This window comes from Rutidosis leptorrhynchoides, chromosome 5 (genome assembly GCF_046630445.1).
Source record: "Rutidosis leptorrhynchoides isolate AG116_Rl617_1_P2 chromosome 5, CSIRO_AGI_Rlap_v1, whole genome shotgun sequence".
NCBI lineage: Eukaryota > Viridiplantae > Streptophyta > Magnoliopsida > Asterales > Asteraceae > Rutidosis > Rutidosis leptorrhynchoides.
The window spans coordinates 48,867,286-48,880,649 of record NC_092337.1 but is presented as its reverse complement, the minus strand read 5'-3'; the positions used below and the strand labels follow the sequence as shown (position 1 = coordinate 48,880,649).

Here is a 13,364-nt window from a genome sequence, read left to right as displayed (position 1 = left end):
TCCTTGTAACTTTATTATTTCTAGCTCTTTGCTAACTTTTTTACTACAAATTTTTCAGTCCTTCGAGAGAAGAAGGAAAAAAAAAAAAAAAAAATGTACATTCGAGAGAAGATAGCATAGAGGCTATGCAAATGCAGTATATTACATGGCAACACGAAAAAGAAGCAGGATTTATGTTACAAGATTTTCGTATCAGGAGAGAAAGCTCGAGGCAGAGATCGAGTCATCCACATTTTTACGAACTTACTCATATAATTCTTTTAAACAAGTCCACGTTTATAAATAATAATATCAATATCAATATCAATAATTGTGTTACATTAAATGTCGACTATACATAATTTTCGAAAAGACTAAAATCTTTATTTATTAGTAAAATAATAGAAAAAATCATTATTTCATTATAGTTATAAACTAGCCCGCTTCGGCTTGCACGATGCGGCGAGATCTTTCGGCCTGCATATTCATATTTAACGTAGCGTGGTGTATGTACAGAAGGGAAAACGGCTCATGTGTTAAGACCCGTTTTATATGTAGGTGCACGTACTGTTTTTGAAAAACTATCCGTTTTTAACGTTAGTAGTCTCGTTTTGTTCGACAAATTATTTCAAGTTTAATGGTGTTAGCGGTGAATATTAACTTGCGTCGAGTAAGAAAATAAGGCCCGTTGAAGTTGATGGTGGATTTTGTTTTTTGAATTAAATATAAAAATAAATAAATTTACATTTTAAATTCTAAAAATTTACGGATTATACTCCTGAAAAATTGTATTTGTTGAATTCTTGGAGGGAGTTGGGTGTAAATATGTGGTGTAAAGCAAAGGGTTGAACGACGAAAATTTTGCCTACAACAACATTCAAATCCAGCTCTTTTAGGGTGTGTACAACAACAATTATATAATAGTTATAATAGTAATATTAATATTAATTAATTATTTATTATAATTATAATTAACCCTTTTTTTTTTTTTGAAAGGCAAGTAAGTTTTATAAAAAATATAAAAGGTACACGAGAGAAAACTAGCAAGGAGCTAGATAGGACACGAGACCACACACAACCGCACAATTAAAACGTACACACAACTATAAAACACGAAACTATAGTGGACACACAAACACGAGGACAAAGCAGCAACACGACACGACACTAAAATAAATTATGTTTCCGAGTCCGATGACGCGCATGAAGAGCAGCATGAGCAACAGTCAATATTCTCTTCCGAATCATTCATTACATTCTCGATAAAATATCTTTCATGCCATCGAAAATTATCACGACGTTGGTTACGCTTCATATTTCTCCTACCCCACACATGTTTAATAAACCGACTTTTAATCAAAGGATGAACTTTTTTCCTTTTAACACGAAAACGAGCTACTGCGGTATTGGCTGAACAAGAATGATTAGGCCTAGAGTTTTCATCCTCAATAAGTGGCCCAACACTTTTATCTAGGTTATCCAATCCATTAAGGCCATTGGAATTCAAACTCACGCTTTCTGATTCATGCGCATTAATACGTTTTTCTCCACCCGAAAAATTCGACGCATGCTTGAGGCCATTGGAATTCGAGACGTCAATCTTGGAAGATGGAGCGGACAAGGAATCACGAGAATCTATGCAACGAGATCCTTGGCGTTCTTCCACCTTCAAACTATCGGAATCCTCGTTGATAGCCGGAGAAGCCGCCGTCGAGCAATCAAAAAATTCAGGTTGAAGAGTTACCCCATCGCCAACCTCTATTCCACCAGACTTCTTAACGTCAATCATATTCTGGGCAATATTATTTTTTTCGTCGAACGAGCTCCGACAACCATCCGTTAAATTGGATGAGCAATCTTTGTAGCCTGATTCCGCTGTTGAATTGGTGCACTGAAATTTAGCATCATTGGACACTCTTAAATCAGCCTTTTGGATATCTGCAACAATAGGTGATCCGTGAAACATACAACAATCATCAATATCTCTGTTCTTGTCTTTCTCGATTGAGGATGCTTGACCCTCCTCCTTGATCAGTTGCCACTTATAATGACCAAGATAAAAGTTAAACACGAATTTGTGGTCTATTTCCGACGAGGGGATTTTGAATTCGAAAGTTTTTCCATCAACCTTTACTTCAACGAGTTTATCGCTATCCTGTTTTAGGCCATTATTTCTCGAGATTTGATGAACCGGTACCCATTTTTTAGCAGTATTCTTTTCACTATGTGGCCTTCTTTTTTCATGAGCTTTATAGGCACGTAACCTTCTCCCATTGAGATGTATTGTGTTTAAGTTTTTGAGAATACCATCGATGTCTCTTATCCCACCGAATCTAACAAAACCAAATTTTTGTCCACTACCTAAACGTTTTTTGGCCAGGTAGACGTCCGTCACATTGCCATATTGTTTGAAAACACGCAAAAAATCAGCTACCTTCAAGCTGTTCGCGAAGTTATGAAACATGAAAGACGATATGTGGAAACCGTAACATCCCATTGTGCAGGAACTAGGGGACTGATTACACGACTTGAATGGAACCCTCGAAGGGTCGTTGTGTACTCTCGAATACCAAAAGCACTTATTCTCACCCATTAAGAACTCACACCATGTAGCACATTTGGACAGGATCACGATAACACAAACATGAGATGAAAACTAATGAAAGAAAAATAGTAAAAGGAATGAAAACAGACAAATGAGGAGAAGAAAGAAGAGGAGTAACCCTCCGAAACACCGGAGAAATACCGGCGGTCAATTTATTAATTAACCCGAATTATAATTAACCCTTATATATATATATATTTTTTTTTTGAAAAGCAAGGAAATTTATTAAACACACCAGAAAAGTACAGTGCTCAAAAATACAACACGAAACGAATTTACAACGCGAATTTAAAACGAATTTACAATGAAACGAATTAACCCTTATATACTAAAACGCATGGTCAAATGTGTAGTTTTAGTTATTTCCGGTTGTAGTTTTGCGTTTACGTTCACACTACAATAGGTCCCTCAATTTCGGCTCAATTTACACAACCCCTCAAGTTTACACTTTTTCAGGGGTAGAAAGTGTAAACATAGAATTTTATTAAAATGATAATAAACTAATTCCCCCGAATTTATAACGGGCCCTATCTTCTCGCTCGGTGCGAGTTAAATTTTTTCGAGACTACCGTTCAACTCGAAAAAGTCTTACAAACCAACGGGACTAACTATACGCGAAACAGACACTTTTTAAAAAACGCTTAACACAACGACAACCCGTATATTTCTGTTCGCCGCAAGTTAAATTTTTCCGATAGCACCGTTACACTCGAAATTTTTTTTTGAACAAAACGAAACTAACTACGTTCAAAACTGACACTTTTTAAAAACGCTTAAGACAACGACATCTAAAACGGCGCTTAAGACATGAGTCGTTTTCCCCTCTGTAAATACACAACGCTACGTTAAATATGAATACACAAGCTGAAAGCCCCCGCCGCATCGCGCGGGCCGGATCCGGACTAGTTATAATTATTATAATTATAATTATAATTATAATTATAATCATGATATGTTTGAATATCCAAATTTTAAAAATGAATTAAGATCTTGACACCCATGATATCTATTTTTTATTTTTTTTTATTTTTTATTTTTTTTTGGAACAGGAGACCCATGATTTTAATTTAATAAAACCTCATTGTGCATCATATATACGTAATACGTTCTTATCAGCTTGCTTTATAGAACCCAATCAACAACTCTCCTGTAACTTTTGTCGGTCTTAAAACAATGGACATTAAATATTTGATTGCATAGTTTGAACGCATGATTAAATAACTCTAATTTAATCAATCACAAGATATTAGTGCGTTGGTCTTGACTTAACTTTTCATAAAAAAAATGTCAAGGTTCAACTCTCATGTTATGCATTGTGATTATCTGTTCATTTCATGGTTCTCTGCGGTTTCGAACAATAACTCTAATTTAATCAATTCTAATATCAAGCCACGAAACATCACTAAAGTTATTCATAAAATGCATATCAGTTCACACCAATATCATTTCTTCTTGGAATGCAGTAAAAAAATCAAAAAACAAAATAAATTCAAAGTAATAATAAAAAAATCAAGACATATTTGAAAACCTAATTCTCATTTATCAGTATCTAGAAACATGTCCTGATGTCCATTGAAGGAAGATTTTTCCCCCGAAGAACAAAAACTATTTAAAATACATTGAAAGATCTTGTGATATTACAATTAAGCCAGAGATACGTTTGATTAAAAGATCTAGGTAATATTTATTTGTGTTGGAAAATCGTGTGTACTTTTAAATTAAATTAACGCAGCGGATAGTTAAAATAATAATCAATTATTATTTTATAAACCATTTACAAAATTAAATATTCATATATTTAGATTTAATAAAACATGCACATGATTAACGATCCCAAAGATCCAGTTACACCACTAATAATTGTCAAAATATGTAATTCACAAAGTGAGTAAACGATATACCTTTCTTGAAGAAACTGATTGAAGGAGAGAAACCTACAATCAAAAATATGACCGTCTCTTTGGATAGTCCACACTACACTTCAAACAATGTCAATGGATGCTAGTCCAAACCCAAGTAATAATTAATCAACCTTTGATTAATATTATGAACCCAAAATAATACTTTTCTTACTTTCTCTCTTGAGTTTTCTGGTGACTCTCACACTCCCAAAAACCAATCAATGCTTATATTTATAATATATGTGTAAAAGTAAACATTGAATTGTGAAGTCCGTGAAACAAAACGCGTACAAAGTTATTTTGTTTCTATCTATATTTTGATTCCCAAAATCTAATATTTCGATTGATTTGGTTTTAAAAAGTTGTATTTCTCAAATACTTTAGGGTATGTTATGTAACTTATAATTAATAATTTCTATCATGTCACTTTCATGTAAATAGTAAATTAATTAATTTCGATTCATTTACCATTCATATGAATAGTAAATGAATTAATTTCGATTTACTATTTTGTTACTTGAGTAATATATATACATCATATATATATTTTATTTGACGTCTCGGTGTATATGTGTGTGACCCCGAAGGCTCAAATGAAATTGGCCATATAGTTATATGTTTTTCCTTGCACATTAATCCTACAAACTCCCACTTGTGCATGGCACAACACCAAGTAACAATACAAACAATGGTAAGCGTCTAGCAACACGTCATTGTCCCCAAATTCATGTGAGGGTAGTTTCTCAAAACTGTTTGTGGTAAGTTTTAAATGTCATTCGTCCTTTTGTTTCAGATACTTTAGTTAAACTTGAGATATGGATCATCGGTCATTCTCATTTGTTTAACCATTTTGTTTCTCAATCTTAGAACTGAATTAGATCACCAAATTAATTAAGTATCATCTTAATTACATCTGGGTGTGGCCACACAAATATCGCATTCATTCATCGAGGAGCTCAAAAAGTATCTAACTCCAAATATTTCAGAGGAACAAATCATATATTGCATACACGTGTCTATCACGAGCTTTACATTATATCCAATTATGGCTTTTATAACAGCCTTATTCAGGACAGCGTTTAACCATATCAAAATACAATGCTACACTCATCAAGACGGGCGTGCATCTCAAGTCTAAGGACACAAAGACATAATTACTAAAAGATTAACTACTGACTACGATCCATGTAGTGACATCTCATGGTTGGGTAATTCCAATATTCATCATCAATGAATACATATGAAATTTGGTCTCAACAAGTTAACTCTTTATCATCAATAAATATAACCAAAACTTCATATTAATCTTAATTCATGTTATTCCCATAACATGATTGATTATGGAGATTTTGAATAATCAACAATTACTCATGGATTAAACATGCTAATATAGAACACAGTGATATATATGAAAACGATCATACCATCAATATATCAATTCATTATGATAAAACTGTTTAATGTTCCAAAAATATCCAAATACTAAATTACAAATTAAAAATATCAGCAGCATAACGAAGTCCAATACTACTAGCATGATCATCATGCTTGTTGTGTGTCATGGGCTTCGTGAACGGGTCAGCCACATTATCATCTGTATGAACCTTAAGAATACTAATATCATTCTTCTCAACGACTTCTTGAATGTAGTCAAACTTTCGAAGAATGTGTCTGCTACCTTTACGTACATGTGATTCTTTCGCAGGTATAATAGCACTTGAATTATCACAGTACATTTCCATAGGGGATTCAATGCTGGGAACTACTCTGAGTTCAGCAATAAACTTCCTTATCCAGACAACTTCTTGAGCAGCTTCTGAGGCAGCAATGTATTCTGCTTCCGTTGTAGACTGTGCAACTGTGCTCTGCTTTGAGCTTCTCCGATCAACTGCCCCGCCATTCATGACAAAGACATACCCTGACTGGGATCGAGAATCATCTCGATCAGTTTGGAAACTAGCATCTGTATAACATCTAATACTCAACTCTTCTTCCAAACCACCGTAAACCAAGAACATATCTTTAGTTCTCCGCAAATATTTAAGAATGCTCTTAACAGCAATCCAATGTTCTTCACCTGGATTCTGTTGATAACGACTCGTCAAACTCAAAGCTAACGAGACATCAGGTCTAGTACATAACATGGCATACATAATGGATCCTATAGCCGAAGCGTACGGAACACATTTCATTTGTCTTATCTCATCAGGTGTGATAGGACTTTGAGACTTGCTCAAGGTTATGCCCTTTTGCATGGGCAATGCTCCGCGCTTGGAGTTTTGCATGTTAAATCTTCGCAAGATTTTGTCAATTTATGTACTTTGACTCAAACCAATAAGCCTTTTGGATCTATTTCTATAGATCCTGATTCCTAGAATATACTTAGCTTCTCCAAGATCTTTCATGGCAAAACATTTTCCAAGCCAAGATTTGACATCTTGCAAAGTTGGAATGTCATTTTCAATATGTAGTATGCCATCAACATACAAGATCAAGAAGACAACTTTGCTCCCACTAGCTCTAATGTAAACACATGGCTCATCTTGGTTTTGAGAAAAACCAAACTCTTTAATTTTATGATCAAACTTAAGATTTCAGCTCCTGGATGCTTGCTTTAATCCATAAATAGATTTTAGAAGCTTGCATACTTTAGTAGGATGCTTAGGATTCACAAACCCTTCCGGCTGAACCATATATACGTCCTCGCTTAGGTCACCATTTAGGAAAGCAGTTTTGACATCCATTTGCCATATTTCATAATCATGAAAAGCAGCTATGGCAATAAGTATCCTAATTGATTTAATGCTCGCGACTGGTGAAAAAGTTTCCTCATAATCAATTCCTTGAGTTTGAGTATAACCTTTTGCCACCAATCAAGCCTTAAAAGTGTTTACATTACCGTCCATGTCAGCCTTCTTCTTAAAGACCCATTTACTGCCCACTGTCTTGCAATTGGGTGGAAGATCAATCAAGTCCCATACCTGATTATCTTTCACGGACTGCATCTCTGCCTTCATAGCATCTTCCCATTTGTCAGATTGTGGATCTGACATGGCTTCACCATAGCTAGAGGGTTCATCATAATCCCCTAGATGAGGTTCATCTGAATTAATCAGAAGATTTAACCTCTCAGGTTGATGAAGAGTTCTACTAGATCTACGAAGTATAGGTGCAACATGTTCTGGCTCACCAACAGTGTGTCCAGCTTCAACGTGTGGTTGGCTAGTGCCTTCAGAAGGTATGTTACTTTGTGATTCTTGAATTTCCTCAAGATCTACTTTACTCCCACTGACTTCTTGTAAGAGAAGATCTCTTTCAAAGAATTCAGCAAACCGAGCAGTAAACACTTTGTTTTCAGCTTGGTAGTAAAAGTAGTAACCCATTGTTTCCTTTGGGTATCCCACAAAGTGACATTTTATACCTCTGGGTTCTAACTTGTTTGAAGTGTTACGTTTCACATACGCTTCACAATCCCAGACTTTCAAATAAGACAACTTAGGACTTTTTCCATGCCATAACTCATATGGTGTCTTTTCTACCTTCTTGGTTGGAACCATATTGAGTATGCGTGCAGCAGACTCTAATGCATAGCCCCAAAAAGACATCGGTAGAGTAGTTAGACTCATCATAGATCGAACCATATCAAGTAAAGTTCGATTCCTCCGCTCCGACACACCATTGTGCTGTGGTGTATAAGGTGGAGTGAATTGTGAGACAATCCCACGATTCTTCAGGTGGTCCAAAAACTCTTGACTCATATATTCCCCTCCCCGATCAGAAAGAAGGGCTTTAATGGTCTTTCCAAGTTGATTCTCTACTTCATTTTGGAAGATTTTGAACGTTTCAAAAACTTCATGTTTATGTTTCAGCAAGTAAACATAACCATATCTACTATAATCATCAGTAAATGTAACGAAGTATGTTTCACCATTTCTAGACATAGTTCTAAAAGGGCCACATACATCAGTATGTATTAGTCCTAAAAGATCTTTAGCTCTTTCACCTAAACCGGAGAAAGGAGCCTTTGTCATCTTTCCACATAAACATGACTCGCATACATCAAATGACTCAGAGCCAGTTGATTCTAAAATCCCATCAGATTGGAGTTTTGAAATGCGTTGTTTGTTTATATGACCAAGACGACAATGCCATAGATAGGTATTATTCAAGTCTTTCTTGACTCGTTTGGCAGTACAGGTATATACAGAATTATTATTTGAAATCACACCATGCATATCAATTTCAAAAATACCATCACGTGGAATAGCATTAAAATAAAATACATTATTTTTAGAAACTGAAATACCAAGGTGCGTAAAAGTAAGTTCAAAACCAACATTTTTCAAAAAGAGAAACTGAAAATACATTGCTCGTAATACTAGGAGCATAATGACATTGTTCCAACAAAACAATAAGACCACTAGGTAAAGTAAGCTCATGGGTGCCAATAGCTTCAACAGCAGCTCGAGCCCCATTGCCCACTCTTAAGTCTAGTGTGTCTTTCTTCAGTCTCTTACTTCTTCTCATTCCCTGCATATTGTTACAGATGTGAGTACCACAACCAGTATCAAAAATCCAGGAATCACTAGAAAAAGTATATAACTGTATATGAAATATACCTGATTTGCTGGTCTGGCCAGCTTTGCCTTTTCTCAACTCAGATAGTAGGAAGGACAGTTCCTCCTCCAGTGGCCAACCTTTCCACAGTGAAAACATTCGGCGTCTTTCGCTGGGTTTTCTTTCTTGGGAGGTGGTGGAATCTTTTTCTTAGCAATTGACTTGCCTTTTCCTTTTCCCCAAGTTTTCGGCTTATTCTTTCTCACCTTACCATCCCTAATCATCAGGACACCTGGATTGGAAACCTTATATGAAATATCCGTTCATCAGTTTCTTCAAGAAAGGTATATCGTTAACTCCTCTTTTGGTTTATATTCATGATAATTATTATGGTGTAACTGGATCTAATTGGGATAGATAATCGTGTGCATGTTTCATTAAATAAGTGATTATTTAATCTTGTAAAAGTTTTATGAAATAATAAAAGATTATTATTTCAACTATCCGCTGCATTAATCTAATTTAAAAGTACACACGATTTTCCAACAATTTGAATTCTTAATTTAAGTTGAGATCCAAGAGATAAATCTTAACTTTTGAATTAATATAATCAATGACTAAGATTAAAATCAGCAAAACAATCACATGTGATTGTAAGATTCAATATCCCAACTTAAATTAAGAATTTAAATGAATGTATCACTAGAAGATCTTACTAGAAGATCTTGTGATCTATGAAACACAATTGACTAGCCCATGTATTACAATCAAATAGAATGCATCAAATGAACAAACAAACAAACATGAAATTAAAAAAGGGATAGTCACAAAAAATAGAGGACTTAATTAGTACTACTATTTACATTTCTTCAATTGAGAAACTACAATTTCTCCAATAGATAAATATGAAAATAAAAAGGAGTCACATTTCCACTATTAAATTTGATAAATTCACCATAATTGTTGCATAATGAATTTATCAAATGTAATGTAATGATGTAAATATAAAAAGAAAATGTTTCTTCTAAAGAGTCAAAACAAACCATCATCATTTTCTTCTAAAGTAAGATTCATAAGGTTATCTTGAACACTAGCATCATCAAGAAGCCATTTCTCTAGAAAACTAAGAGGTGGCAATTGTACCAATTCGATATCCGGTTTACGTTCATCTTGAAATAAACTTGTTTCAGGCGAAACCGATTGTGAAACATCTGAAACATTGCTATAATTTGAGTATTTGTTGTTAAATCCAAACTGCAATGAATTATCAAATCCTTCACTTGGAGGACTTGGAAACTGGCCTTGATCTAAAGCGTTTTGTGTGTGATTAGTACCGACACTTTCGGAGCTTGTTTGTGAAGATTTTTGTGGCTTTTTCATCCAGCTTGGAAGCAGCCTTGCAATATTTTCAGTACTTGATGCATAAGTGGTTGTACTTTGAGTGATATTAGACGGTGGTAGCATAGAATGTTGGTTGATTTGTGAACTTAGGTTTGTACTAATGGATGTAGGTTTTTTTGAAACTGTGGTTGATGATAATTCAGACAAATTTATGGATTTATTGTCAAGAGATAAAGCTTCACAAAGGGCTTGTTTGGCCATATGGATATCAGTTTGAAGCCTTCTTTCCCATTTACCTTTGGACATAGCAGTTTCTAAAGATGATGAAGAATTTGAAGCCCTTAAAGAACCATATTGGTTTTCTTGATCCAATGAGTCCCCTTGGATCTTTTTCAACTTTTTTTTCAAATGGGTGTTCCAGTAATTCTTGATATCATTATCTGTTCTTTGTGAAAGATATGAAGCTATGGCTGCCCATCTACAAAATTTGACCAAATCACACATCAAGAATACATAAAAATCTGATCTTTAACATCATACTGTCAAATTTTGTAATCAAGATCTAAACTTTTTGAAGTGATGTGTTGAATTACCTGTTTCCAAGAAGGGCTTGCAAATGAATGATCATTTTTTCCTCTTGATTAGTAAAGTTACCGCGTTTGATACCCGGCCGGAGATAGTTAGTCCACCGTAGTCTGCAACTCTTACTACATCTTAGCAAACCTAAACATTAAAAGATTAAAAAAAAAGAAATGAAGAGGTCAAAAATTTCATTGAGAAAAATAAAGTTGCAGGATATAATAAATATCACAATTTAATGACTCCAACAAACCCTCCTCAAAGCAAGAAACTTTATTTAAAAAAAAAAAAAAAATGAAAATCCAAACATAAAAATATGACCAAGTGAAATTAGAATATATGGTATACCAGTATTGGTAGGAATAGATCTCCAATTACCAGGACCATGTTCTTGAATATAAGATACAAGCATGATATCTTCTTCTGGAGTCCATGGCCCTTTTTTCACACCAATTTTGTCACAACAAGGTGGTCTTCCCATTTCAATCTTCTTTCTTTATAAGATTCTTGAAAAAAGTTTTCAACTTTTTGCTGATCAAGATTTCTTATGGTATAAAGTTTGATACTTTTTTATTCTCTAGTTGTGATTTCACTCTCAGTGTGTGTGTTAGTGAGTGTAAAATAAGATGTGGTTTTATTATTTGATTTAAACTAAGGTAAATGGGTAGGGGTAACCCCCCTTGTAGGAACTATATATAGAGAAGGACGGTGGTGGTGATGGTGGACTTGTGGTAGTGATTTCAAACAACGCAGAACATGAAAATCTGTAAAACTGAGGTCATTATTTAATTTATTGACTCAATACTTATAAAGTTTATAACTTTATCTCTCATTCATCATGAAACCAACAAAAGTCGGAAGAAAATGGCAAGCTGCATTTACTCTTGTTACTTGGAAAAAGTCAGCCAGCTTTAGATGGTTTAAGAGATCACGGTGTAAGGGTAAAAATGAGTAAAAATCGAAGATGGCTATATATGAAGCTTTATTTAACTGTTGTTTAAATACAATTTAATACAAGGTCGAGCTTCACCAGCTAATAACTCGGTAAACAAATCAGATTGATTAAGTACGTTGATATCATTATTTGAACCCGCATGTCCAAAATAAGTGTGCCAAAACACTACAGGAAAATCGTACATTAGGAACGACAAAATCTGTCCATTAGGGACGATATGTCGTCCCTAACAGACATTGGGGACGACATGTCGTCCCTAAACAGTCGTCCCTATTGCATCGTCGCTATAGTTTTTTTGGAACGACGGTTGATTTTTTTCGGGACGACACTGAGGCCCACTTTGACTTTCTTGTTGTCAGTTGGGAAGAAACTTAGGGACGACATATGGGGACGACATGTCGTCCCTAACATATTATTTTATTTTATGATTTTTAAATATTATTTTATTATATAAATGTTTGGAACGACCATTGGGGACGACATGTCGTCCCTAAAAATCTGATATATATTTTAAAACGACTTTATTTAATTAAAAATATAAAATTGGAAAATGGATTGGGGACGACCAGTGGGGACGACATGTCGTCCCCAATAAACTGCTGTACAAATTTCAGCTTATTTTAGCTGTTTTAGCCCAGCCGTAAAAACGGCACCATACCAACAAACAAAAAACCTGCTGTAATAACATAAGATAATTCGCAAACACAACCATAACATTAAATTAAAACATGTCTCCAAGTTACACAAACAATTATCTAACGATTACATTAATCCAAAACAAAGTTTACACATTGAACGTTAAGCATATCCAAGTAGCAAACTCAAATACCATACTTACCCTAATTATTATTATTATTATTATTATTATTATTATTCTTCTTCTTCTTCTTCTTCTTCTTCAAATCAACCGTCTTCGCCTTCGGGTTCACCATCATCATGAGTTGTACTAGGAGTTGAATTAGGAGTTGGATTAGGAGGCGCCAAAAAATGTTGCCATTGGGGTGGAATAACCATACCATTATAGTTGAAAGTGTCGATAATCGCGGCTTTAAGTAATGGTTGTTCAGCACCTGGTGGTGGTGGTCTTCTAGCTCGACCCGTTGATGTTGCAGATGAGGAAGTACTAGCCATTCCGGGTAACGTTTTACCCACTCCTTTACGGTGCCTGAAATGTCCCGTTCATATCAATTATAAACGTTTCATATTAATTGGTTTCGTTGCGAGGTTTTGACCTCTATATGAGACGTTTTTCAAAGACTGCATTCGATTTTTAAAACAACCATAACCTTTATTTTATCGATAAAGGTTTTAAAAGCATTACGAAGATTATCAAATAATGATAATCTAAAATATAGCGTTTACTCACGACCATTACATAATGGTTTACAATAATTTTATACAACAACTTAAGTTCTTCGAATGCAGTTTTTAAACAACATTATACAAA

The 13,364-nt window shown here is 34.6% G+C and overlaps 1 protein-coding gene across 2 annotated transcripts; it reads right to left on the bottom strand.

Moving 5' to 3' along the window:
* Positions 1–9,873: 9,873 nt before the first annotated feature.
* Positions 9,874–11,754, bottom strand: LOC139846907 (myb-related protein 306-like). 2 transcript variants are annotated; one of them, XM_071836479.1, is made up of 3 exons: positions 11,341–11,754; positions 10,977–11,106; positions 9,874–10,861 (listed from the first exon to the last, which is right to left on the bottom strand). In XM_071836479.1, exons 1-3 carry the CDS (start codon positions 11,441–11,443, stop codon positions 10,075–10,077), a joined length of 1,020 nt encoding a protein of 339 aa, XP_071692580.1. In that variant the 5' UTR covers positions 11,444–11,754; the 3' UTR covers positions 9,874–10,074. The 2 variants fall into 2 exon arrangements, with proteins under 2 accessions (XP_071692580.1, XP_071692579.1); XM_071836478.1 differs by having other exon boundaries at positions 11,311–11,753.
* Between the last annotated feature and the right edge of the window lie 1,610 nt (positions 11,755–13,364).